Source organism: Lygodium microphyllum, chromosome 13 (genome assembly GCF_053477565.2).
Source record: "Lygodium microphyllum isolate KBCC chromosome 13, Lygodium_microphyllum_v1.1.10, whole genome shotgun sequence".
Classification (NCBI taxonomy): Eukaryota; Viridiplantae; Streptophyta; class Polypodiopsida; order Schizaeales; family Lygodiaceae; genus Lygodium; species Lygodium microphyllum.
Window position 1 is genome coordinate 136217709 of NC_141147.1, and position 27710 is coordinate 136245418.

Below are 27710 nucleotides of genomic sequence, written 5' to 3' on the forward strand. Positions count from 1 at the left end.
GCTTAATGAAACTTTTGAGATGATCTAAAAACAAGTCACAAAAAGCATAGGCTTGTCATTCTTTGTATAACCAAGTCCTTTCTCCTCTTTATACTTCTAGTAAGTAGTATCAAATTGTCTAGTACCAACATCCATGAAAATCTTAAGACACATCTCTCTACTATTCATTGAAATATCATCTTGGTAAAATGTCAAGTTGGTTATATCACAGTGGAAATAAGAGCTTCTTTGCATGGTACTCACTATTAAGAGTATTGTTGCACAATATTTTGAAAAACTAGTGATCTATGGACATACTACTTGGCTTACAAAACACTACCATGTATCACTTCTTCTATAACAAACAAAGCATGTGTAGAGATGAGCTTTCCCGTGATACCTAAACTTATTTTGCCACATCTAATTGAAAGCCTCTTTGAAATACATCTGGATGTACCAAATTTAGTATTTCCTAAATAGTACTTTGGTATTTGAAAAGTACCTATTTTAAAGCTTTTGGTCTTGGAAAGTACTAACTTAGAATAGGAAAGTACCAAATTTGGTACAATACAAGCTTCAAATTTGATACTTTTGGTACTGTGCATGTTTTCTAAGAAATTATCAAATTTGGTAAATATAAATTGTATTTAGGTCTCTATAAAGTTCCCAATTTGGTATTATAATTGCCTCTTGTCTTCTCGACAAGCACCAAATTGGGTACAATATAAATAGTACCCAAGCCTTTATAGAGTCTCAAATTTGATACTTTTGCACCGTGAATAATACAATAAGAACCAGATTTAGATATTTTGATAATTTATATGAAACCACTTCAAGGCAATAGAATACCAAAAATTTTGGTATTGTATGGATCATCTTTTGTATTGAATCTTCTACAATAATAGACAAATTGATACACATCACAAATTATAACAAGGAAAAGAGATTAGTTAACTCATCTAGCAAATGCACTGAATGTTTCACAATGCTCTTTTCTTCAATTCTCATCTTACATATGTTAGTCTTGTGAGGAAAGACTCTAGTCTCTGGTGTCCAAAAGACATAGATCAAGTCCTTTGTTTAGAGTTGATAAGATTATCTCAACACACTAATCTTTGACAAGCACTCAATGGAAACACTTCATTCTCATCTTTCATGTATAGTCAGGAAGTTGTTGCCACTATATTCCTTCTATGAACACCTAAGACACTCACAACTTTAGATTCATTCACTATTGTTGTACCATGTGTAGTATTCAAGACCATACTCAAAGAGCTTTTCTACATGAAAATCTCACTTGTTGAGTGAGGCACCTTGAGCTATGTCAATGTGTTGCGAATATCAAAGCGAATACTCGATTAGATATTTGCACTTTGCAACGTTGAAAATATCTAATGGTGCAGTAGTTGCTAGAATATTTCATTCTGCTTACTCATTGGAAGACCTTGACTTTGCTTGCACCAACACTATGCCACTACTAAGCAATTATTCTTCCTTGATTTGATTTTTGGTGATCTCACAACGATGTCATAATCCCTTTCTTTGCTTCTTTGTTCATGCTTCTTTGCAGCCTAGTAGCCACAAATGTAAGCTTGATTTGTGATCGACGTTGGCATGCAAGCATGGGCCGAACAAGTTTGTGACATTGTGTTGGTGCCTGGACCAACATTCATGTAGTGCATAAATGGTGGCTCCTCAAAGTCATCAAAACTCATGGAAGCACTACAAACGAGGATTCTCCACACACGCACACACACACACAGATAGAGACATTGTGATTTTTGATTGAGCAAATTAGTAAAGCGAGCTAGAGAAAGAGAAAGAGATGTTCTAACTCTCCACCCCCACCACTCCCCTCCACATACATAATCAATTTCAAAGGAAATAAAGAAATGGTCGTGGTACTTCCACCCCCGCTACCGCCCCAAGGCCTACATATCCGCAATCAATTTCAAAGTACATAAAGAAAGGACGTGGTACTTCCCTCTTTTAATTTAAATATCTCATTTCTTCAGAATATGGTTTATTCTACACACAATTCATCGAAAGTATGTGTTATTGATAAATTTGATGGTATATAGCCACTATAATACCAACACATATTCCAACCTATGCAAAAAAAATATCAATGCATATATCAGCAAATGTAGAGGGAAAAAGACCATTAGGGACTTGGCTCATTGTTGGGCCAAATCCCTATTGTCCATGTCTATTATTCTATCAAATATAGACTAATGTTTAAACTTATCTAAAACCCAATGGAACTATAAAAATAAAAGAAATCATAATAAATTAAATCCAAATAAACTTTGTACAAAATTAGACTTAGGATACTTAGCACTAATTGAATATATTTTACAAAAAAAGGTTTACAAACTCTAAACGTACATACATGAAAAATATCTTTAAAAATAGAATACAACATGATGAGATCTCTAATCAAATATTTTATCTTCCTATAGGCCGATTATCATAGCAATCCTGCAACAAGAAAGAGACATATAATTAAGGTAAGTTGTATCAAACATTACATTCGAGTGCAAGCTTGGATTAAACATTACTTATCCTCTCGCAAGAGTAGCTTACTCACAAGATATCCTCTCGCAAGAGTAGCTTACTCACAAGATAGTATGGGCCGTTCCACCATCCATAACTCATATCCACCTTGGTTGATAAATGACCTTTGAATGAGAACTAAAACAGCCAATACACATAATAAATATTAATTTTTAAAAAAGACAAACCAATATTAAATATATAAGAGAAATAAACTTATAGAGTCTTTTTCAAAGGTGGGATAATTACCACCATTAAGGTGTGACATCAAGCCAAACTCAACTCGATGCATGCCACCTCCTTTTGCTACTTTTACTTGTTTGGATTTTATCTAATTTCCTTCCTTATTATTTTCCATTATTCTTTCTCAGGCTAGTTTGGACAAGATAAACCATTGTTATAGGTGTCTCTACCTCCAAGAGAATGTGGGAGAGATGTTTTACAATCCATATCTATGTGCAATCATCTAAAAATCTATCTACTATACAATTGTAGGGACTTGGGATGGAGAGTCCTTACAACTTGATTTTTCTTTTTAGGTGCCATGCTCTCTCCATCTAGTTATTATGTTCTATTTCTACGTCGATACAACAAGCTCATGCATTAGAGAAATAACTCTTTTTTCCTTCTTCTTTATGATCAAACAACATATCTAGTCACTGATCAAGTACAAGAAACCAAGAGGAATCATAGGTGTCTTAAGCCTACATGGTGTAGATACCTCAAATTAGTAGGGAAATTTTCTATGGGATGGGTGGTTGCTATGGAATGGACTATCTTCTCTACTGTATGTACCTACCTTTATAATCCATTGTCTCAATGGTGCTAGGAGAGCAAGGATATGGTTAAGGGCGAGGGAGTAGGAGCTAGATCTAGGGTGATAGAAACCAATCCTCCCTACAACGATGGGGGAAGGATGCTCTACTAAGCTCAAGGTTGCCTCTCTAGCAAGTTATCATCATTTCCACCCAAAGTTCCCAGCTAACCACTACATCACACAACCCAATTGACAATTATAAGTGTGTTCGCTCTACCCAATATGAACTATAAACACTCCAACTCAACTTGCAATGTCAAGCACAACAACGATTACTGCATTGCCTCGCTAATCTGCTCTATATTTTTGACATCAATGCTATAAGAATGAGAATATCTCATCATCTATCAACCAATGACCTTGCCTTATAGTGTCAACACTCTCCTCAACCTATAAGAATAAAGTGATGAGTACATTTAGTGCACTTTCTCTCTACATCTCTATCTCTCTACTACTTCATCTCCCTCTTTTCCTCAAGCTCGATATCAAATCATACCTCAATCATATTGATACTTCAATACACACACACAGACACCAAAACACAATCCTATTGCAAGAGAAAAGATTTACGGTACCAAGTATAAACCCTACCTTGATAGTCTTAAGCAATGCTCCACGTTTTGTGCAATATCACCTTCAAATAGTCTTCATGATATCAAGCTTAGGCTTAAGTACATGGAGATAGAATCGACACTTGGTATTACAAGCTATCTTCTCGGACAAGAGAATATTCTCTTAATCTGCATATGTTCTTAATTTTTCTTTTGTTGATATACCCAAATATCTAGTTTTCATACCATGTCATCTTCACATGGTAGGCAATCTTCTCTATCTACTTCTTCTCTCCAAACTCTCTCTTCTCTCTATTCTCTCCTCTCTCTACTATATGCTCAATAGGGTTATGCTAGTGGCTAGTTGGGGTACCATGCTATGTCTACATGCAACCAAATTGAGCTTAGCATAACCCTACTATAAAACATGGAGTAGCCCATACTACATACTAAATAGAGGATTTCCCCATGAAAAATAACCACTTTCATGAATTGATCCTCTCTTTCATCCCATACTTGCTCTCTAGTCCCATATAATATATACCTTTGGTACCTAATCAACAACTAGATATGTAATGCATGGCAATCTACATATTCAATAAGGTTGTGTGCTACCATAGAAATTGTAATAGACATGTTTCATGATCTCTCTCTCTCTCTCTCTCTCTCTCTCTCTCTCTCTCTCTCTCTCTCTCTCTCTCTCTCTCTCTCTCTCTCTCTCTCTCTCTCTCTCTCTCTCTCTCTCTCTCTCTCTCTCTCTCTCTCTCTCTCTCTCTCTCTCTCTCTCTCTCTCTCTCTCTCTCTCTCTCTCTCTCTCTCTCTCTCTCTCTCGGGTGCCAGGTTTTAGTTGGTTTCATGGTTTATATGTGGTGTTGGATTAAATAGTTATATAAAGCAATCATGTCCATTTATTTCTATTGATTGGCAATACGACTATAACCACAATCATGTATTCTTCTAAGTGATGGCAAAGATAATGATGGTTATATAATACTTAGTTCTTTCTATATTTTGATGTCTCTTTGTCTTTTCTATTTATCATTTCTATAAGTAGTGAAATATTTGATATGTTATGTTCTATTCTCTTTTATTCCATGTACGTACAAATTAGTTTTTTATGGTATATATTGTTCTTGTGTGTACTTGATTACACTTGGCAACCACTATGATCCTTCTCTCAATCATATGCATACATATACATGTGATCTCTAGGAATATCGTCCCAATCACTAACTCCAATCTATGGTTTGCACCCAAGGCATAAGCAATGGTATTCGATGTTGTTGGATCTTGGAATACCTTCAACTTTCACTGATCTTTTCAGTTGCACTCTGATGTTCATGGCATGTCCTATCACACTTGCAATCTGAATGTTGTGTGATCGGCCAAAAGTCACCACATTTTCCCATCTATTCTGTTAATTCTTCATAAATGGTTTCTTTCTATCCTCATCTTTGGAAATGCTTTTGCCTATTCCAACTTTTAATTCATCAAAATTGGTTACTTCTATCCTCAACTTTGACTATCCTTTTGCTTATTCCACCTTTTAAAGGCACCACCTCTTCTTTTCTATTCAATGGTTGCTACCAACTAGTTTCCTTTCCTAATTTCTAGGGTACTACACGTAGATGTATCCTAATGCTCACATTTGACAGTTTGAAGTGGCTTATGGGCTCAACTATCTAGAATAGGTGGACATTGCCCAACAAGCTATAGTGTTTGAAGCCACCACACAAAAGGATACTACAACCAAGTTGGCAAAGGAGTAAGGATGAAATGCCTATAATGACATTAAGAATACCTTTCTAAGTTGGTTTCAGCAAGATCATATGAACCCTCTAAAGCGAGCCTAAAACAAGGGAATCAAGATGTTTAAACTTATACTAGTTGGTTTCATGCTGTGGATCAATGGATTTCCAATGATAAGCTTATTAGCAAGATATTATATTGTAAGTATATTCAAGGTTTCAATTGTATCCTATGGGTAACTCTAGCAAAACTAAAGATTTAGCCAATCATGATCTCGGTAACTTTATTAAGGCAGCAGTTTGGACAAAAAATCCTTGCTAGGTGGATTTGGCAAGGAGTCTAGGAAGTATTCCATACGACTTAAAAAAGTCAAAAATCTCGAGGAAATGACTTGGATTTGGATATGGACTAGAGGATAATAGCAATAGTGAAGAGGAGAATCCTGAAAAGGATGATGGGAAAAGGCCTTCAAAGTCTTAGAAAAAGGATAAGCACAAGAAACCCTTAGACCACAAACAAATCTATTATGAAGACCCTCTAGAATTTCAAGTATAATAATCCGTGCCACTTGGTAGTAGATTGTAGATTGAGCATCAGAATGATGGTGTAGTATATGCTAGTTCTACTCACTATACCAAAGTGTGCCGCCAATATAATGCTTACAATCTAATGGCCCGAAATAATGACTATGGTCATCGATTACAATCTAATGGCCCAAAATAATGACTACGGTCATCGATGTGATAAGCAGTCAAGGACCCCATTCCCTTTCTAAGAAACAATGCTTCTTTTGTATTCAAGATGGGTACTCTGATAGGCAAAGTGCACAAAGACTCAAGCATATGGTGTTAAGAAAAAGATGGAGAAATATCAATTATCAATGCATTCAGTTAAGTACAATGGGGTTAGAAGAGATACGCAACCTAGTGTTAATGTGAATACCATAATTTAAGAAAAGAGTAAAGCCAACACTTAATAAGTTGATGGGTCTCTCTCTAAGTAAGAATCAATTCAACGCAAAAGTAGCAAAATCATCTGCCATGGCTTCTATAACCATGTTAGATCCACCATAGGGATCTCTAGTCCAATGGAAGATCAACCATGGCAACAAGAAGATTGTGGGCTCAGTGATGAGAGGAAATGTGGCCTATGGTGGAAACTTCAAATCCACCTAATGGAATAAATAAATTACTATGACTGATGGGATGTCCTCTTCCATCTTATTCAATTGGTATTTGATTGGCTTTTAGATTTGGTCTTAGCCTTTCAAGATCACCTTCTCAAATTTCTTCAACCAAATTAGCCTACCCTCCCGGTGGCAGATGGTAGCCATGATTGCAATTATTCTTTTTAATGAGAGGGGAAGAAATTTTTGGGTGAGCTAGTGCCAGTAAGACACCTTCCTCATGCAATGATCCCATCCCATTGGTTTATGTAGTCCCACGAAAGCCCCTAGAGGAATTTCATGATATTCTTGGATAGGCATGGTTGATTTGGATTTTCCTTCTCACCTTTGTTAGCTTCTTCTATTGTTATTGAGATCTCTTGGTCAAGTCTTGGTGAAGTCCCATTTGGCATTTTGGAACAGGGACAAAGCTAGCATGCTTTGGAATATTGGAAAATCTCAGCCTAATAAAATTCACTTTGAGGTGCCATGGTTGCATACACCTTTGGCGGCTTCTTTTGTTGGTATTCAAATCTCTTGGTCAAGTCTTGGTGGAGTCCCATTTGGCCTCCTGGAACAAGAATAGAGCTAGCATGCTTTGGAATACTAGAAAATTTCGATCTAATAAAATTCACTTTGAGGCACCATGGTTGCATACATTGGTTTTTGTGCTAAAATGGAAAACTTTTGCAAGATATTGTTTCAAATGTGGCTAGTTGGGTCATTTTGTCTTTAAATGTGATCATGCCCTAGAGGTTTATAATGTAGTTTGGATCTTGAGGCGGATATGCAGGAGTGTGAATCCCAAGCTATACTGCAACAATCTGTTCCTTGCCCCATGCCTCCTGGTTTTCACAAAAGGTGTTGGTATCCTGTTAGTTAGGGTCAAGTGTCTAATGATGCTCCTTGGGTTCTTGTCATCAAACACCATGCTCCTTGGGTAGCTTATTCGATTCTTGTGCATTCGGTCTTTGATAATATCACATGAGCCAATGTAGGGATAAAGGATTCTACTCTAAACCTCAATCTCAATCATCTTATGTGCCTAGAACTGAATTAGTTAGTAAAGGTGCTTTGGATTCTACTTTAAGATTTGATGCTCATGGTAGGCTATTGTACTCTCAAGATGCATTCCATGCTTAGTAGCATTAGTTCCCTTTCTATGCTTTGATTGTTGGATTGCAAAGAGCGGATCTTGTGGATGTGATTTATAGTGAAATGGAGAGATTTCATATTGCTAAATTTGTGAATGGAAAAGGAAAAGTGGTAATCTGGTAGTTCTTTCCCTCTCTGTTCATCATGAAATTTCTTTTTATGGAATATTAAATGGGGTTTATTGGGCAATAAGAAGTAGAGGTGATGAAGGATTGTTTTTACTTGTGATTGGGATATTTCTTTTGTGGTGAAGCATAAGTAGCACTCATTGGTGGCTAGTTCCACCTATGTGTTTTTAAGGACTTTATAGTATTCTTTAGTGGCCAAGTTCTGTTGGATGTCTGATCCTTGTTACAGTCTTCATTAGCTCATCGGGATGTTCATGGTTGATTCTTGGTAGTTGAGATTATGGTTGATGGGTGTATATGCCCCTAATATAGCTTGAGACTATCCTCACTTTGCTACGGATGGTGCAGGGCATCAAGCAAGAGATGCTATGATGGCCTTGGCTTTGGAACATGATGTGTGGCTGTGGTTGTATCCTCATGAGTTTGGATTTATATATCGATCTCTTTAACATTCAAACACTTGGACCAAGTTGGATAGGATTTACATTTACTAGAGTGATTCCTTTCTCTCAACAATGATTCACATGTGGGTAGGGAAGCATCATGTCCTTTTTGATCCCTTGGTTTTGGAAATGACTCGTCAATACATACCTTAGGCTCAGCTTGTATGCTTACCTTTACATTTTAAGCAATCTTTTTGGTTGAATGATCAATTTTTCAAGTGTATAGCAATTGATTGATGCATTTTTCATGTAGGCTCTATTTGGGGGTATTGATGGATAGCTATTTTTAGGGATAATGCATGTGCACTGTCTCGACAATATGGTATTTAGCATGCATCTATTTTTTGAGTTGAATTGTAGTATTTGCACTCATTGAAACATTCAATTGGTATGCATCAAGATGCGGATAATTCTGATGACTTGATTATATGCTTTGAATAGTTGAAATGTAGAGTCCAAGATCTCCAAGAGGAGGAATACACTAAATTTAAATTACTAGTGTGTTTGAACACTTTGCACGATAATAATTCTCAGACTTGTCACTTCTTTACTCATCTACATTATAAATATGCTTGGGAGAATATTGAGTGATTGATAAAATAGCAGGGTGATATGGTTGTTGACCTATCATCTATTATTCGAATATGTCTCGAATGCTATAGATCTTTGCTGGGTCCATAAGATGTTATTTTTTATGATGTTCATTTTGCTCATCGATGCATTTGTAACCTAGTTCAAAATCAAGTTAAGTCTAAATAGGTAGACTTGATGGAAGCAAATATTATTGAGAAATAAGTGGAGAAAGTGCTACCATATTTACAACGTAAGAAAATCCTAGGTCGGGATGGCCTTTCTAATGTGCTATTTTCAATAAATGTGGAGAAACTTAAATACTCATTGGCTCGCATTTGCTAGCATGTGTGGAGATTTGGATCGATGCCATCGGATTGGAAGATTGCAATTATTCATTTATTATCCAAGGTTCCTCCCATGTACTTAGAAATAATGGAGATCCATTTTTGTTATGGGTTCCTTGTATAAAATCTTTTCCAAAGCTATTGCCAATAGATTGCAAAAAAGGTTCCCATAGTTGCTTCATTCACGCTAGTATGATTCCATTAAGGGACGGAACATTATGCATAATATTTTAAATGTTTAGATGGGGATTGATTATGCCAAATCTCTAGCCAATAGGTTGTTATGATTCAACTAGATATTGAAAAGGCTTTTGATCATATCAGTTGGTCTTTCATGCAGCAATCGATGACTACCATGAGCTGAGTTCTCTTTTTCACACTATCAGACGCAGTGGTACATGTTGCACTTAATGGCTTTTGATCATATCAGTTGGTCTTTCATGTGGCAATCGATGACTACCATGGGCTGAGTTCTCTTTTTCACACTATCAGACACAGTGGTACATGTTGCACTTAATGGGGGATCATGTATGAGATTGCCTTATCTCGTTCTCTTCATCAAAGATACCCTCTCAATCCTTATTGTTTGCATTGGTCACTCACCCAATGCTCTCTTTGCTGGATAGGATGGCTGCTGACGATGGGGAGATTGTTGGTTCACCTCTTCCTAGTCAACTTTTGGGTTAATATTGCATTAGTAGATGATTCCTTTATGTTTCTTAAGGATAATTCGACCAATGTGAATTGAGCAATGGCTATTTGGTGTCTATTTGGTTCAGCCTTGGGTCTTCATATGAATGCTCAAAAATCTACTTTGATCCCTTGTAGAGAGATTATTTGAAAGTATTGGACTAGCAACATTCGCTATTGTTTCTAAAGGTGATATTACTTGGCACTTGGGATATTCCATTGGTCTGGATGTGCCTCCTAGAGTATTGCTTAATTGGATGTAAATATTAGGATTGGCTTGATTAGGCTCTCCATTTGCGGTTCAAAGTGGCTCAATCTATTATGATTAGTTTGGTCTTTTTTTTTGCCCTTCCTTCCTTGGACCAAGAAGTCTCTCTTCGAATTAATGTAGCCCATCTAACTTATGTTATGAAAAAATAAAGGCAATCATTTGGGTGAGTTGTGGATATCTTGGCAACATTGTTACTACTCCAAAATGGTTGGGGGGAACTACTTTGTTGGATGTCAGTCTTCATATGATAGCTTAGAAGAGAATGGAAATTTTACAGGCCCTATTTGTGCAGAGTCATTTCTAGATTGATCTTGCTAAAAAAATTTATCGATGAGATTGGTATCTCTCATAGTCATAGAGTTATCCAAGCATCTTGGTGGCATGTGCTAAATTTTACACTTCCTTTTAAAACTTTACAATCATAAGTAACTCATTTGATTGCCTCTTGGCAAGAAATTCTTCGCTTTATAGTTTAGCATCCTCTTGATCTGTGAAAATTACATGCAAAAGTGTTGGCCACTTCCAAGCTGCTTGATTGGCCAAATAAAGATTTACATTGAGATAAATTCAATAGGATGGCTCACTAGACGATGAAAGATGCCATTCTTAGGTAGTCTCATCTTTATTCCTTTTGTTGCATATGCTAATACCTTTAGGTGCCTAGAGATTTTAGCCACATTTGGTCGACCTTGGAGGAGCAACTTCAACAATATAATCCATTTGGTGCATTTCAACATGCTTTGTCTTGGCAGCACTAGATTTTTGTGAAACTTAATGACTTTTAAAAGAAGGTTTGCTAATTAGATCTACTATAAGATGGTAGAGTATAAAATAAAAGATGGGTTATTGAGAAAGCTAACAAAATTTGGCATGCTTGGGATAGTAGAGTGAAGTGGTGGGACATATTTATTTAATTGTGGAGGCCTGAGAGTCCTTATCAAGGGAAAGCTTTAATATGGAGACTGCTTATTGGAGATTGTCCCACTAGGGATGTGTTATGTGCTCACAAGATCTCACATGGTATGTGTCTCTTTTGTACTACATGTGATGAGACACTGCTTTATCTCTTCATCTTGTGCCCTCTAACGAGACACATTTTGTTTCCTGTGTGTGGACCTCAATGACTCTATAGTAGACACCCATTCGGTCTTGGTCCTAGGTAAGATCCCTTCTTTGTCCACTTTGCAATTAGATCATCCTTGCCCTACCTCTTCCCATTTTCTTAGATGGATAGCTCTTTGGCACATTTAGCACACACGTAATGTCTTCATTTTTTATTCGACCTTAGGCATCCATGGTCATGTGGCATGTGCTCAAGGATTAATGTTATGGTTGATAGGTCTCTTCCATGGTTTCAACGGACCTAGTCCTCCCTCATTTGGCTACTCCTTGGTTAGATATTATTTGCTCTACTTCTATCATGTTGCCAACATGATGTTTGTGTGCTAGATTTTGGTAATCTTTTGGCTTGACTTATGAATTGTTAGGATTTCTTGGTTGGCCAAAAGGCCTAATGCAAATACTTTTGCTTACTTAATTTAAGGTTCATGAAAAGAAAAGGAGAGAGTGGAGAGCGGGGAAAGCACTGAATGAGCAATAGCAATTAGGCAAGAGAAAGTGGTTATGTGCTGATGTATATACAACCCACATCATGCAACTGTTGTTGGTTGTAGGTATATTTTGCACTCCTATTATATTGGTTCCTCCTCAATTCGGTGTGCAACTATCCTCGATATCAATGGCCTACCATTTCTTATTGTCCCTACCCATCATTCTACAATTCAATTTTTGTCACCTATTTGATGTTCAACCCTTGATTATCTCCCCCAACAAGTGGAGCCCACTGTCACTACTTTCCTATCTTAAGAGTTGGGTCGCCTTTTCCTGTTATTCACACCAATGAAAAGGAAAGAATAAAATTCTCTACTATTTGAAGTGATTTTTTCACTAATGCTTACAAGGGTAGTAAGGGGCTCACTTCACCCACTCCCCCTCGTTCATCAGCATGATTGTACGATTGCGAGGATATCCAATGCTTCCGCCCCCTTGATGCGACCCCACACTTATGTATGCACCCTTGACAACAAAGCTATTTTTCTTGGCTTGTCCCCATGCACCCATTCGTTCCTATACCTCATTGTGATCACATGGAACTTCTGATGTAATAGATAACCTCTTTTGCAAATATGAGGCTAAGTAACTGATGCCTCGTTACCTCATTTGGTTTCTAGCCCAAATTTCACATGCCACTCTCAAAAGCCATGGTCTGCCGACAATCCCTCTAGTACATCTTGTTCCTCCATGACCCCAACATGTAGAACCATCACATAATGGAGGGTTCCCATGTTCAAAGCATTCATAGACAAATACCACCAAGCCCTTAATGAACAAGTACTCATTTTACAATGTTTGTCAATTTGACAAACTCCTTGGAAGTACCCTTCACTACCCAAATCTTAAGGCCCCTTGTTGTGCCACTAAAATTAGGCTTAGCATTAATTTAAAAACAACCCTAGAAAGCAATTAACAGATTAGAAAAATAAATGGTTTTATTTTTAAATAGTAGGAAAATGCTCCAAAATCATTAGTAAATAGAGTCACTTGTGGCATCCTTTCATCATATCCTTATCATTCATCATTAGCTTCATCCTCTAGGCACCTATCCTCACATTATTGGCCATACGCCACCTAGAGTTTCTACCACCCATCTAGAAGACATCGCGATCAATGGAAAACCTCCGGATGTTGATATACATGTCCCAATCATCAAAATCCTACCTCACTACTAATGTCATCATCTTGGAGCTTTTACAACCATCTTTTGGTCGATTGTAACTATGTCTTGACTAGAGACTAACCACCCAACTAGTGTTATCACCTCAGCCTCTTGCCATCGTGGGCGACCATTTGCCTTACATTGATTACTTGCATTTTGCTAATCCGCATCATCTTCAATATTGGGCATACTTTGAACAACTATAATCTACCCCCTCTATTGCCACTCATATCGTCTTATCCTTGGTGGCCTATTGTTACTACCTTATGAGATCCTTTGCAAGTACAACATAATCTTAATATTATTTTGATTCACCTCTACCTCAATCCTTGAGACATGAATGTTCAAGACCCCTCGTATCATTCATATTCTCATTAACTAATTCTTATTTAGCATTTATAAATCATGTTCAATTGTTCAAATTGTATTTGTGTCTACCATACCATGCTTGGTAGCATTTGGTTGCACCTAAGAGATAGGTTGCAACTCAAAAGTAGAGGTCAAGGACACAACGTAACTATCCTCTAGCTTGCCTCCCCTTTGGAAGTGGAAAACCTTCATACACTAGGCACCTTAAGCATCTTTGTTGAAGCCTCATATGGTACTTATTATTTGTGTTTCAAACATAAACTAACTTCTTACCATTTTGATCCAAGTACAGATTTGGATAGTTTGGCACTCCCATATTGGTTATTCCTCTTTGGTTGAGCTTCACATTCTCAAACCAATATACAAACTTTCCTTCATGGGGCTAAGTTTCCTTTGAGGCTACCATGAATATCATTCATTTCATATGCACCCCCAAACTGGTTATTCCTCTTTGGTTGAGCTTCACATTCTCAAACCAACATGCAAACTTTCATTCATGGGGCTAAGTTACAATTTCCTTAGAGGGTACCATGAATATCATTCATTTCATAGGCTTTTAATTGAACATGTACTTCATTTTTCTTCATCAAAACTACTTCTTGCCCCTTCATCAACATGATGAGGTGAAAGTGGAGAGACCGCTCATCAATAGGGCTAGTCCAAGCACCCAAGACAACGCTATTTTGGTGCAAAAGCTAGCATAATACAATTACATCATGCAAGTTATTGCCACAACTTACGTTTATACTTCATTACCTTATGACCTTGGCTTGCAATGATTCTATTTATGGAGTTCTTTTAGAAAATAAGTCTCGTTGTTTACACAATACCGTTAAAAGCAAATGAAAGAAAAATTTAACACCCAATAAATTGGGCTACTTGGAAGAATATACCCATCATTAGGCCCTTTGGCAGCCCATTACGGCACCCTTGGTTTGGGCTGAATACAACAAACGTTCATTGGAGTTCAGCATTTACAGTTTCACACCAAAAGATGCAAAATCCCCAATGAATGCAAATAAGAGTTAGTTTTAAGAGACTTCGAGTAAACACTTTAATGAGAGATCATGCAAGGCCAGTAAGGCCATAACATCAAGCAGGCAGATGAGAACATGGTTTCTAATCACATACAGGAGAGACAAAAGTTCTCTTGATAACTAGCTTTCCTCTAACCTCTACCTCAGTGTCACATGTGTAGATCCGAGTAATGATGTGTGCATTCATATATGCAGGAAGCAGACACACTTATGTTTGTAAATATAAAAGAAAAATACAAATAAAAATACACACACACACACATTTCATCATGCGAGCTCTGGTATCACGTAGCTCCATTTGGTTATGAGTACAGCAAGATACATTATTATTTCTGATGGCATTTCCAGATAACACACCCCTCAGGGCTTGCAGCACATTTTACAACCAAGAAATAGCAATAAAACCCACTGCATGAACTAATCTAAATGACAAAAAGAAAACATATAAGGTAAGTAGTCCAACACCCAACAACTTGCTGGGCTGCATCTGTTTTAGTGGCAAAACTACTAGGGCCCAGACAAGACCTGCAACCAAAAAAGCCATTGTGTAGTATAAACTGTCATCCTGAGGTATTGAAAAAGCTCCAGGTCTGGCAGCCCAGCTTCCCAGAACTAAAGAGACTCCTAATCCTATCAATGTGTTGAACATTGGAGCTGCATAGCAGCCAGATATAGCTATCTGCACTCCATCACCTCCATTGCAAGCAAGGGCTATATTTGCCATTAGATCCCCCATTGAGTTTCCCCAGGCAAGTACTGTCAACCCTAGTATGGATGGATCAATCTCTAGCATTATCCCAAACGTCACAAGCAAAGCCACAAGTTCATTGGCTATTACAAAAAACCAGACAATGCTCATTAAGAATCCACCAGCAACCCAAGGAAACAAATAACTTCTTGGGGGCCTTTCTGAATTGGTTGTGAAGAATGCCAGTACTGCGAAAGAAGCTCCTATCAATGCTGCTCCAATGTAGAAACCCATAGTACTGCCAGAAGGAATTTGTTCTTGTGTATGTAGGACCATAACAAAGAATACAGGAGCCAATACTGCAGTTGTCAAGGAATAATTTCTGGACCATCTATCCTCCTCAACAACAGGAATTGTGATCCGCCTTGGAAATGATAGAGGCCATTCCAAAGCATACATAAATACACGTCCCGCAGAACAAGATCCCTCTTCTTCCTCCTCAATACTTTCCCACAAATTCCTTGCAGATTCTCCTCGCTTTCCAAACTTATGAGAGTATATCGCCACATTAGAGGCCCACCTCCATTGAGGTAATGTAGTCCTCTCCGGCATCACAGCTGGTGGCAATGTTTCAGGATCTAATAAAGGACTGTATATCGAATCATCCTCCTCTTGAGAAATAGAAGGACCAGTCGTGTAAGGCAAAGCTTGCATTTGATGCCATTCTGGTTTCCGTACTTTTTGCTTAAATATTTCTGAAGTAGCAACAGCCACTGCATATGCACCATATATGGATAAAAAAGCCAGGGCACCCCATAGATGAATACGGCCGAAAAGAAGGATCACAGACAAGGCCAACAGGGTGAAAAGGAAGAAGCACACATCTCTGATAAAGCACTTCTTGTCCAACTTGATATGCTGAGAACCTGCAACCAGAATACTAACAGAGCCAGCAACCACAGAAGTCACAAAAACGCTCCCACCTAGAACACTGTTGAGGCCAACTTGTCCAACACCTGCACCGACAAAGGCAGCAATACTTGCAAACACATCTGGGGCACCATTGCCGAGAGGCAGCAGGGTCACGCCAGCCATGGTTGGAGGACAATTGAGGAGCTTTGATAACTTCTCCAGTGAGCAGCAGAAGTAATCTGCCGCTGTATTTCCAAGGGTGTAGAAGAGCACCAGAAGCCACAGAATGAGGACTGCATACCCGAGAACTGGAAATTTGGCGCAGCTGCAGAAGAAAAACCTTGTGTAATCGATGACAGATGCAGACTGGCACTGCGGGATGGCCTTGACATAGTCACAAGAGTTGGCAAACCCTATATGTTTCTGCACACCGTGGCATGGGAGGTTGTCCATGAGGCTGTCGGTTGAGTTTGTGGTGTTCCCCACCGCGGAAGAAGCCAAAATCAGCGATGGAGGCGAATCAAGTACGTCCTTGACAAATGTGGAGTCCTGAAGAAGGGCCCTGAACGGAGATCGCACATGCTGTGAGAAGCCCTGTGTGGTCGGCGAGTTGGGCGCATGGAGGCGTCCTTTGATGAACCAGAGGAAAAGAAGGAGGGAGGCGAGTTGACAGAGGGCATGTAGCGGGCGTCTTCGGCCTGAGCGACAGTCCGATTCAGCCATGGAGGATGACGAGTGCCCTCATACAAGTAAAATACCAAAACGTTCTTGGAAATTCTTCTGATGCGTGGTGGGCATCTTGAAGGATTGCCCACCACGCGTTCAGGAGTGTCCGCCGACATTGAGGACGAGGCCTAGTGCCAACTACTTTGCCCAGCCATGGAGGAGGACGAGTGCCCTCATAGAAGCAAATATGAAAACGTTCTTCAAAATTCTTGTGATGCGTGGAGGATTGCCCCGTTGACACCCACATGGAGGACGAGCCTAGTGGTACTGCCCACTAATTTACCCAAATGGTAACTCAACTATGGTTGTAACCAACTCTTTTATGAACGTTGGTCCAAATCAAGAAGGCCCAATAGAATGGCCAATGTATTACATATATGTGGTTTAATAGAAGGGGGCGGAAGCTTTTGTGTCCCGAACAATTCTTGAGCATTTCACATCTTTTTGGTGAAAACAGAAGCATCAGTCCCCCTGACTAACATCTACAGACCTCTCTCTCCTTCTCTCTACTCTTCCTTGCTCAAATATTCACTTGCTCATAGTTGAATGCACTTGCAACACCAAGTACACTACTGACTCCAATGTCATCTTGTCATGGAAGGTGCAACAATGGTAGCAGTCAAGTGCAATGCCATGCAGACATGTGTCAAACACCACACAAGTTGCACTAGACGACACCTTCATGGCACCTTGGAACATTGAAGTTCTTCTCTTTATTTTAAATTAAAATAAGAAAAGTTCTTAGCTCTCGGATCTTCATTAACCTTGAACTTTAAAATCTTTGGTTTACTTATAAACATAATATCAACATCAAGAACAATAGTTAGATTTATTTTTCAAAATGGAGGGATTTCAAGAAAGAATGCAGGAGGAAAATAATGTATCTATTCAGCACCAAATAATCCAATCTTTATTGTCCCTATTAGCTAATCAACAAAATCAAGCCTCCATTCGAATGAGTCCACCTTTGGATTGTTGTGTCCACCCAAAATCTATTTCTAGTCTACCAATAGAGGATGCGCTAGATAGATGATTTCGAGAACATGGTCACGTACCATGGATGGCAAGATGACCCAAAATCACAAGAGATTTGAAATGTATTAGGACTTGTTGTAACTCGGTATACACAACAAATAGAAAAAATTAAAGTAAATTGGTATGAAATTAAAAGTTAATTGATAAAAGATTTTGCACAACAAAATGTATCAGAAACAACACTTCAATAACCAAATAATTGCAACAATTGGAAAGTGAACCAATCTCACAATTTGCTATAAAATATAATCAATTGTTGCTTAGAATAGATGTGTTACATTTCTTATGGCCTTGTCTAAGACATGATATTACATGTGGAGTACAAGATCAAGGCCCAAAAACTTTACATGGGGCCATACAAATCGCACAATATGTATAATAACATCTTGAATGAAAATATGGTTGCCTTTCACACATCATATAAACAACAAGATAAACCTACACCAATGGACATTGATATTCAAAATATGCAATCTTTTAAAAAGTTGCCACAAAGGGATAATCAAGGATATCCTAGATGTTATAACTGTAACATGTTCAGTCATGTAGGTAAATATTGCAAATTTTCCAAAAGGCCAAGAACAAGTGAAATTTAGAAGTTAAAAAGCACCCAAAATTTTAATTTTATGTGGACATAAATGACATATTTATACATCAAGGAAAGTAGCCATAATAGCAATCAATATACAATGAACTAAATATTTTCATGAATGTTTGTATTTCCACGGCAACTTTTTTCACTGACATTAGGTTGTGATTGGCTAGACAAAGTCAACGGGAACATTGCCTTCAAAAACCAAAAAATTCAAACTTCCAGGAGGCAGATGGTTAGAAATTGAGAGGTTAATGCTTAGTGCAGGAGTTACTTACTCTCAAATTGTGCCTTCCACAAGGGTAAAAGATATAATAAATCTACTTAAGATTTACCAAAAAGTAACTCTCTCTACCTCACCTTATGTTACCTCTGTCCCCATTGAACACTGTATAAACACATTAAATCATGCATTGATAAAAATGGCACAAAACAGATGTTCACCAAAAGAAAATGAAATAATTGAACAAGCAGTTGGAGAAATGTTAGAAAAAGGGATAATATGACCATAAAAAATCCCTTAGGCAATCAAACCCCACTTGATTAAAAAAGATAATGGAGAATATCAATTTCTTGTTAATTATAAACCATTAAATAAAATAACACAAAATGGTGTATACCCTATACCGTGAATCGATGCTTTAATGGATGAACTAGGACAATCAAATTGCTTCACTTCTTTAGATTTATCATCTAGCTATTGGAAAATCCCAATTAAAAAGGAAGATAAAAAAATGACAACTTTTCAAACATTAAAAGGGTTGTCTGAGTTCAAGGTCATGGCTTTCAGACTCTCTAATACTCCAAGTTCATTTCAACAACTAGTTGATTAATTGTTTGCTCGTCTCGTCAAAAAGAAAGTGCTAGTAGTTTACTTAGATTATATTCTTATTCACAAAAGGACTTGGGATGGACACTCAAAAATCATAAAAGAAGTATTGTTAAATTTAGTTCAACATAATCTCAAATTACAATTTAAAAAATGTAGATGGGATTAAACTCAAATGAAATTTTCATGGTATATAATTTCTAAAGAAAGACTTCAAATAGATCCAAAAAAGATAGCAACAATTAAAGTATTTTTAGACCCTAAAAAAGTTAACTAATTACAATGTTTCTTATGAATGATGAATTTCTCAAATAGGTTTCTACCTAAATTAATAGAAATAACACAACCATTAAGAAAATCATTAAAAAAGAAGCATACATTTGTATGGTCTGATAAATGTAAACAAGCCTTTGAAAAACTTAAGGAGCTAATCTTTGAAGTAATAATATTAAATTACCCTAATGTTGAAAAACCATTTGTTTTAAGAACATATGCTTCTAATATAGGACTATGAGCTATGTTAGTGCAAATAGATTATCATGATAAATGGAGACCAATTTGTTTTATTAGTTGTTCACTTACAAAAATAGAAGGTAATTACTAAACAATAGAAAAAGAACTTTTAGCTATTGTTTGGGCACTTCAAAAATTAAGTCCATATGTACATAAGTCAAAATTAACTCTAGAGACATATTATCAACCACTAGTAGCTTTAACAAAAAAATCTCATCCTCCAAAACTTCTACTTCGTTGGATTCTTGCAATTCAATGCTATAGTTTTGAGATTAAATATTGTGAAGGCTTTGAAAACAATGTTGTTGATGCACTTTCTAGATATAACTCATATTCAAAATACTTCAATAGATAAACTCACAACCAATACTCAATTAATAGTAACACTTCAACAAAAAGATCCAAATATAAAGATAATTATATTAAACATAAGAAATAGTAAGTCACAAATGCATTATTACATCAAATATAATGTGTTATATTATATAGGCCATTTAAAAGAGCCAAAAATAATACTCCCTAAAGCTTTACAAATCCAATATATTAATTATTGTGCTCTTCCTTTATTTTAACACCTAGGATTCCATAAATGTTTAGAATTAGGAGAAAGTCTTATAAGCCATAGCAAATCATCTAAAACATTGTACAAAATATCATTTCAAAGAACTAACGCGTAAACTAGTAAGCTTATTCCAACCCATAAAAGTCAATAGACCATTTGAATTAGTAGCTTGGGATATAATCATGCCATCTCTTAAAACATATAAAGGTAATGAATTTATTATAGTACTAATAGAATACCTTATCGGATGGTGTGAATTTAGTACTACTAGATGCAACAATTAACTCAATAGCTAAATTTCTATTAGAAGAAGTAATAATTCGAGCTTCATGTCCAAAAACTATATTATTTGATCAAAGACAAATTTTCAAATTATAAATTATCAAAATAATATGGAATGTCTAAAACAAACATTTGTACCTATATAACACCCTCAAACAAATGGATTAACAAAATGCTTAAATAAGGCACTAAAATAAATTATTTCCATGTATGTAGACTTGCTCCAACAAAATTGGGACGATGTTCTCCCTTATGTTGTACATGTATATAGATGTTCAATCCAAGCTTCTATCAAAGTTAGTCCTTTCAAAGCTTTATATGGCCGTGATCCAAATTTTTATCCAAAAATACCATTTTTTGAGATTTCAAAAAAATACAAAGCTATGACCAATTGGCACTTAGAACTAAAAGAAAAATAACTAATGTTAAGATTAGCAATTCATAATAATTTAAAAGTTGCACAAACATAACAAAAATGATACTATGATAAAATTAGACTAAATAAGGAATTCAAAAATGGAGATAAGATATTAATTTACTATCCAAATAGAAAAAAAAGCTTAAATGAATTACTACAACATAAATGGGTAGGGCTGAATTCTCTTAATGAAAGTGATGAGGTTTTTGACATCCATATACAATATCTAATAGAATAAGGAAACACTTATAAAGAAAGACAAATAGGAAAAAAAGAAAAACAACAACACACGCAACACATATCTGAAGGGAGTGTGCCCTAAATTGGAAACATGGAGTAGAAGTAAGAGATATTATGAAAGAGAGAGAGAGAGAGAGAGAGAGAGAGAGAGAGAGAGAGAGAGAGAGAGAGAGAGAGAGAGAGAGAGAGAGAGAGAGAGAGAGAGAGCCAATAGTCACAATGTGTGACCTGCCTTCCCTTTATTCAAATGTCATTAAAAGAATAAAGAATGAAGTGATAATGATGGGCGCCTATCACCTATAGTCTACAAGTATGTGGATAACTAATACACGGTGTGGGTATTGTCAACGTAACTAATACACAGGTGGCTAGGCACACAAACACCTTCACCCCCAACAACCTCCCACTTAAAAGTAAATGTGTCCCTAGTGAGGAGAGAATAAGAAAAAAGTGACAAAGTATAAATGTACATAAGTACAATAGGATGAGAAAAGATGTCACCTCATCAATGCTCATCAACTTCCTAAGGAAGGCAAAATGCTCCACTAAGAGACTTTTAGTGAGCAGATATGCAGGCTTTGGGTTAGTTGAGATATTGACAAGCTCAACCAACTTTTTTCCTCAATGGCCTCTCTAAAAAAGTGGTAATGCACCTCAATGTGCTTCGTCTTTGCATGGAAGACAGGCCAATTGAATAGCACTCATAGAATCGGAATGCAATGTATGGACCTCATCAGTAATGCCAAGGGCTACCACCAGACTGTCTAACTAGAGAATCACCTTACAAGCCTTAGTGGTTGCAACAAACTCTGCCTCTATAGTAGATAGGGTCATGCATTTTTGCACCTTAGACATCCAAGAAATAGCACCTCCAATAAAGGTGAAGACATAGCCAGAAATAGACTTCCTACTATCTGCATGTCCTACATAATCAGAGTTAGTATATCTCATAACTTCTGTATCTTGGCCACCATAACAAATGCACAAAGCTATTGTACCCTTCAATTACCTCATGATACCCTTGACTGCATCCCAATGCGGTCAACCAAGTGTAGCCATATAGCGTGCCACAATTCCCACCGCAAATGCTATGTCAAGATGAGTGGCTATATCATGGCATACATCAAACTACCCACTGTGGACGCATAAGGGATCTTGGTCATCTCAACCTTCTGCTCATCAAACTGCAAATAATCAGCTCAACTAACCTTCACATGAGAAGGTAAAGGACAACAAATAGACTTAACATTTTACAAATGAAACCACTCATGGACCTTCTGGATATACTCCTTTTATGACAAGTAAAGGAGCCTCTTAGAATGATCACGCTAATGCACATTCCAAGAATATGTGAGGCCCATCCCATATCCTTCATCTCGAATCTTTTCTTAAGCTAACCTTTCAATGCATCCAGCTCATCATAAGCACTTCCAGCAACAATCAACATATCATCCACATAGAGGATCAAAATCATAAGGCTACTATCATGAGCCTTCTTTGTGTATAAACATATATCCATATCACTATGGAATATCCCTATGAATGCATAAAAGTATCAAATTTGTGGTACCATTCCCTAGGTGCTTGCTTAAGACCATAAAGGCTCTTTCTCAATCTACACACTAGGTGGTCCCTACTAAGTTTTGCAAGGCCCTTAGGCTACTCCATGTAAATCTCATCATGCAAGTCCCTATGAAGAAAAGTTATCTTGACATCCATCTAATAAAGATCTAAGTCAAGCTAAGTAACCAAAGCTAATATCAAGTGTAGGATAGTCACCTTCATAACAAGAGAAAAAACCTTCATCAAAGTCCACACCATGCTCCTACTTGAAACCTTTAGCAACTAATCCGGCCTTATATGGTGGCTTGGGGTGACCAAGGGTACTTTTCAACTTGTACACCCACTTGCATAGCAAAGTACACTTTCCAATAGGCAACGAAACTAAATCCCACATATGGTTTTTCTGCAGTGAGTCATATTCTGACTGTGCGGCCCTCTCCCAAGAGTGACTATCACATTTGCACATGGCCTCATCATAAGTAAGAGGCTCACCAGCATCTATCACCATAACATAATCCATAGAGGACCCAAATCGCTCAAGATGTTGTTGATCTCTAGTAGACTGTCTCAAAATAGGGTGTGGGACCTATTCATCTTGTGGAGCATCAAGGACTTGGGCCACTAGATCATGGGCTACTTTTGCAAGCTCGCTAGCTGGGTATACAATAGCAAGAGGCTCCTCTTGAAATATCACCATGTGTATGTCAACAATATACTCAGGTTGCTTATGCATTTTCTCCTCATGAAAAACAACATCATGGCTGTGAATAACCTTCTGAGCCTATAGGTCCCATAGGTGATACCCCATCTCACCTACATCCCCATAACCAATAAAGATGCATTCCTAGACTTAGGATCTAACTTATTGCACTTGTCCTTGGAAACATGGCAGAAAGCCTCATAACCAAAGACACACAAAATGAGTGCATGAAGAAGGTTTTCCAAACCATACCTCCTTTGCAACCTGATAGTCAAGAGCAGTACATGGGGACCGATTAATTAAGTGTAAAGTAGTAGTAACTACCTCAATCCAAAAATGATATGGTAAGCCTGTCGAGCTAAACATACTACAGACTTACTTCTAAATTGTTCTATTCATGCACTCAGTCATACCATTCCAGGGTGGGTTATATAGGGTGGTCTGTTGATGCTTAGTATCCCTCTCATCATAAAAATTGCTCAAAGGCTTTAGAGACATGCTCAGCCCCATTATTTGACCTTAGGTATTTTAGCCTATACCCAAATGGCTTCTCAACCAAAGCAAGCCAATGCTGAAATGTAGCCAAGACTTCTAATTTTTGCTTAATAGGATATGCCTAGACCTTATGTATATAGTTATTAATGAAAGGTAACGAAATACTTCGTGCCACCTAATGACTTGTAGGGTATAAAACCACATACATTCGAATGAACAAGAGCCAATGGCTCATCTATGTGTGTCATACTAGACTTTTCATGCGTATGTCTCTTCTATAAACAATGATCACAAGACTCAAAGCACTTATAGTCAAGGGGCACAAGATATTGTAAATGAATAAGCATTTTCATTCCTTTCAAGGACATGTGCCCAAGGTGATGATGCCAAAGAGATACATGTGGAATTGCATCCATTGCCAAAACATGGTCGACTGACCCAGATACAAGCACGGGGTAGAGCTATTGGACTTAGCACTATGTGAAATGAAATGATACCAATGGGTAATCTTCCATGAGGAATCACCAAAAGAAATAACATAACCTACATCATCCAAAGTGCCAACAGAGATAAGGCTCTTCGTGAGAGTCAGTACATGATGTATATCATGAAGAGTGAACACACTACATGAATCAAACTACAGCTAGACATCACCAATACCAATTATCTCTAATGCCAGGTTATTACCCAAACAAATAGATCCAATCATACTGCGATAGGAGTGAAACCGCTCTCTATGAGGGGGTATCATAAAAGGAAGCCCTTGAATCTATCAACCAATACTGAGTATATCTTGACAAAGCATCAGTCATCTATGAAGTATCAAGAGAAGAAGCTACAAGTATGAAATCATCATCAAATTAGTCTACATGACATTAATCTCTTTAATCTTAATGATGGACTTGCTAGGGACAATGTTGTGACGATCATTTTTGTCATGTACTTTACCCTTGCTCTTTTCCTTATGCTTGTCCCGCACATTTTATGGCACTGTAGTCGAATATATCCTACTTTCCATAGTAATGACAAGTCAATGAGGACTTACAGCCATGGGACTTATATCAAGACCATCCACATGATTGAGAATGAGATTGCTGAGAGTCTCTCCCATAGCGGTCATGACCACTAGCATTATTGCCTCTAACTATCAAAGCATGAGAGGTACGAAAGCACCAACATTCTTTCTGTTAACCTCTTCATTCAAGAGTGCACCCTCTATATCCTATAACTTTAGCCCATTAGCAGGTATACACACATAGTAGTACAAAATGTATCTCATGATTCATGTAGTGTAACCAAGAGGAACAAAGAGGGAAGATTACCCTTGAATTCAATCCCCTGTGAGGACAAATGGCTAAGAATGAAATGAAACTCATTTAAGTGGGTTGACATAGAAGTGCCCTCCTTCATGCAAAGGTCCATGAGTTGCTTCACCCAATACGTTTGAGAAGAAAGGATTATCTTGTCATAGACATTGCAAATCTTATCCCATAAGTCCCATGCAAAGACTGCCCATCAGAGACAACAACCCTACTTAGAGAGGGACAAAATGATGGTGGATTTACATAGCTCATCTAGTTCAGCCAATCCTTTGCATCAATACATTCAAGCTTGACACCCTCATCTTTCAAAGGCTTAACTTGCATTTTTCTACACTGAAACTTGTCAAATTTGGGCCTTCCAATAGCTACAGTTGGTGCCATCCAACTTTCCAATATTAAAGATAGCACTATCATTAGAACCACCAACCATAATGAGACCAAGCAAAATGAATAAAAGGAAAAAACAAGCTACTGTAATAACCTGCAGATCAGCCCCAAAACCACTATCAGATCAAGCTAAAAAACAAGGGATATTGACTAAGTAATGAGCTATCCACAAACTCAATGTAAAAGAATGTCAAATGGAGGTGATTATTTGCATAAATAGTGTAGTAAACTCTGTAATTACAATATGCTGAAAATGAAGTACAATAGTAAGAAATCAAAGCCAAAGAGGGGCAATCACTGATACAAGACAAATTGCAATTGCCAAGGAATAGTTGCAATTAGCAGTGAGTGAATATGTGACTGGCACTAAGAACTGTAAAAGGATCGATGTGTCAAACTAAGATATGTCCCATAGGCATAACCATCATGCATATAATAGGTCTCACAAGGGTAATAAAAGAGACCAAAAGGGCACAACTAATTAAGCAATGCCATTGAAGCTCAATACATAGCCAACCAAGATGCATACATCACTAATAACAGCGTGAAAGAGATAGGTGCTGGCCCAAAATCCATGTTAGATCAACCCACGAAGCATCAATTGCCTACATAAAGCATGATAAGAGCATGTATATGTCACCAAGTCCCATGGTCTCACTATAAGACCCTCAAGCTCAATTGCAGAACCAAATGTGCTCAATGTAACATCCAAGTGTCAACTAGGCTCAAGCCCAATAGCTCCCACCATGACAAAAGTTGAATGCCAGACAAGCAAACAATTCTAAAACATCATATGAAGGATATCCATACACCCAAGATCCAAGTAGCATATATCCAAGAGCATCCAACCCAAGTAACTTGCAAAGCTCTTACAGTAGCATCCAATGACCATACATAACTGTGAATGATAGCCAATGTCAAGAGTCAAATCTTCAATCTCAACTCAATAGCATGTAAGGAGCATAACCAAGCATGTAAGATCGATGGTATATCCTAGTGTACCATCCAAAGTGTTAGGGAAACATCCAATGGCAATAGGCACACAATATCCTTGATAAAATAGTATTCAATCGTGCTTATTAGCAATAATAAAAGACCTCTATAAAACTAAGCAAATGAGTGCTCAAATCAATCCAATAGCATCTCACATCAATGCCATATCATGCCCCAAGTATCCAACATCAATACATAAGCATACATGCATCTCAGGAAGCATATACACACTCCAATGTCTGAGACAATTCTGTTTAGACGTCTATGACAACATGTCTACTATATATGACAGCAAGGAATGGAGGTTGGGAGCTCCAAAACTCAAGTGACCAATGTTGGGGAAATGATTGACCAATTGCCAATGACCATATGGGAGCTAGAGGAGCAATCAAATTGAGCAAAGATTTAGGCAAGCAAACTCACACAAGTCATGCTGATTTGCTAGTCTTGTTGGCTACCATTGCTACCCATAGTAGGGCCCCAAAATAATGTTGAATATATCTAGGAGAAGGCTCAACAAGCCTTTGATCACTGGGAAAGAGAAGTGTACAAATTCATACCTCTCCAAGTTGAGCCATGGCTGCCATGAGGCCTTCAAGCTAAAGCTTTTCCTATGCCGAAGCAAACTAAAGGGGAAGAGCTCCTCAATACCAATGTAATGGCTTTGATCTACTAGTTGAAGGGAGTGTACCATGAAGTGAAAGCACGGAGCAAAAGCAAGAACTATGGTGGAAGGAACGAGAGAGAGAGAGAGAGAGAGAGAGAGAGAGAGAGAGAGAGAGAGAGAGAGAGAGAGAGAGAGAGAGAGAGAAGATGTGGGAACACCAACAGTCACAATGTGTGACCAGCC

The 27710-nt window shown here is 37.6% G+C and overlaps 1 protein-coding gene across 1 annotated transcript; it reads right to left on the reverse strand.

Moving 5' to 3' along the window:
• Positions 1–14912: 14912 nt before the first annotated feature.
• LOC148027254 (cation/calcium exchanger 4-like) lies at positions 14913–17063 on the reverse strand. The gene has a single exon (XM_087691833.1). It carries the CDS (start codon positions 16924–16926, stop codon positions 14983–14985), a length of 1944 nt encoding a protein of 647 aa, XP_087547959.1. The 5' UTR covers positions 16927–17063; the 3' UTR covers positions 14913–14982.
• Positions 17064–27710: the final 10647 nt, after the last annotated feature.

Coding starts and splice junctions, on each gene's coding strand:
- LOC148027254 (XM_087691833.1), bottom strand. CDS start 16,926: ATGGCTGAATCGGACTGTCGCTCAGGCCGAAGACGCCCGCTACATGCC.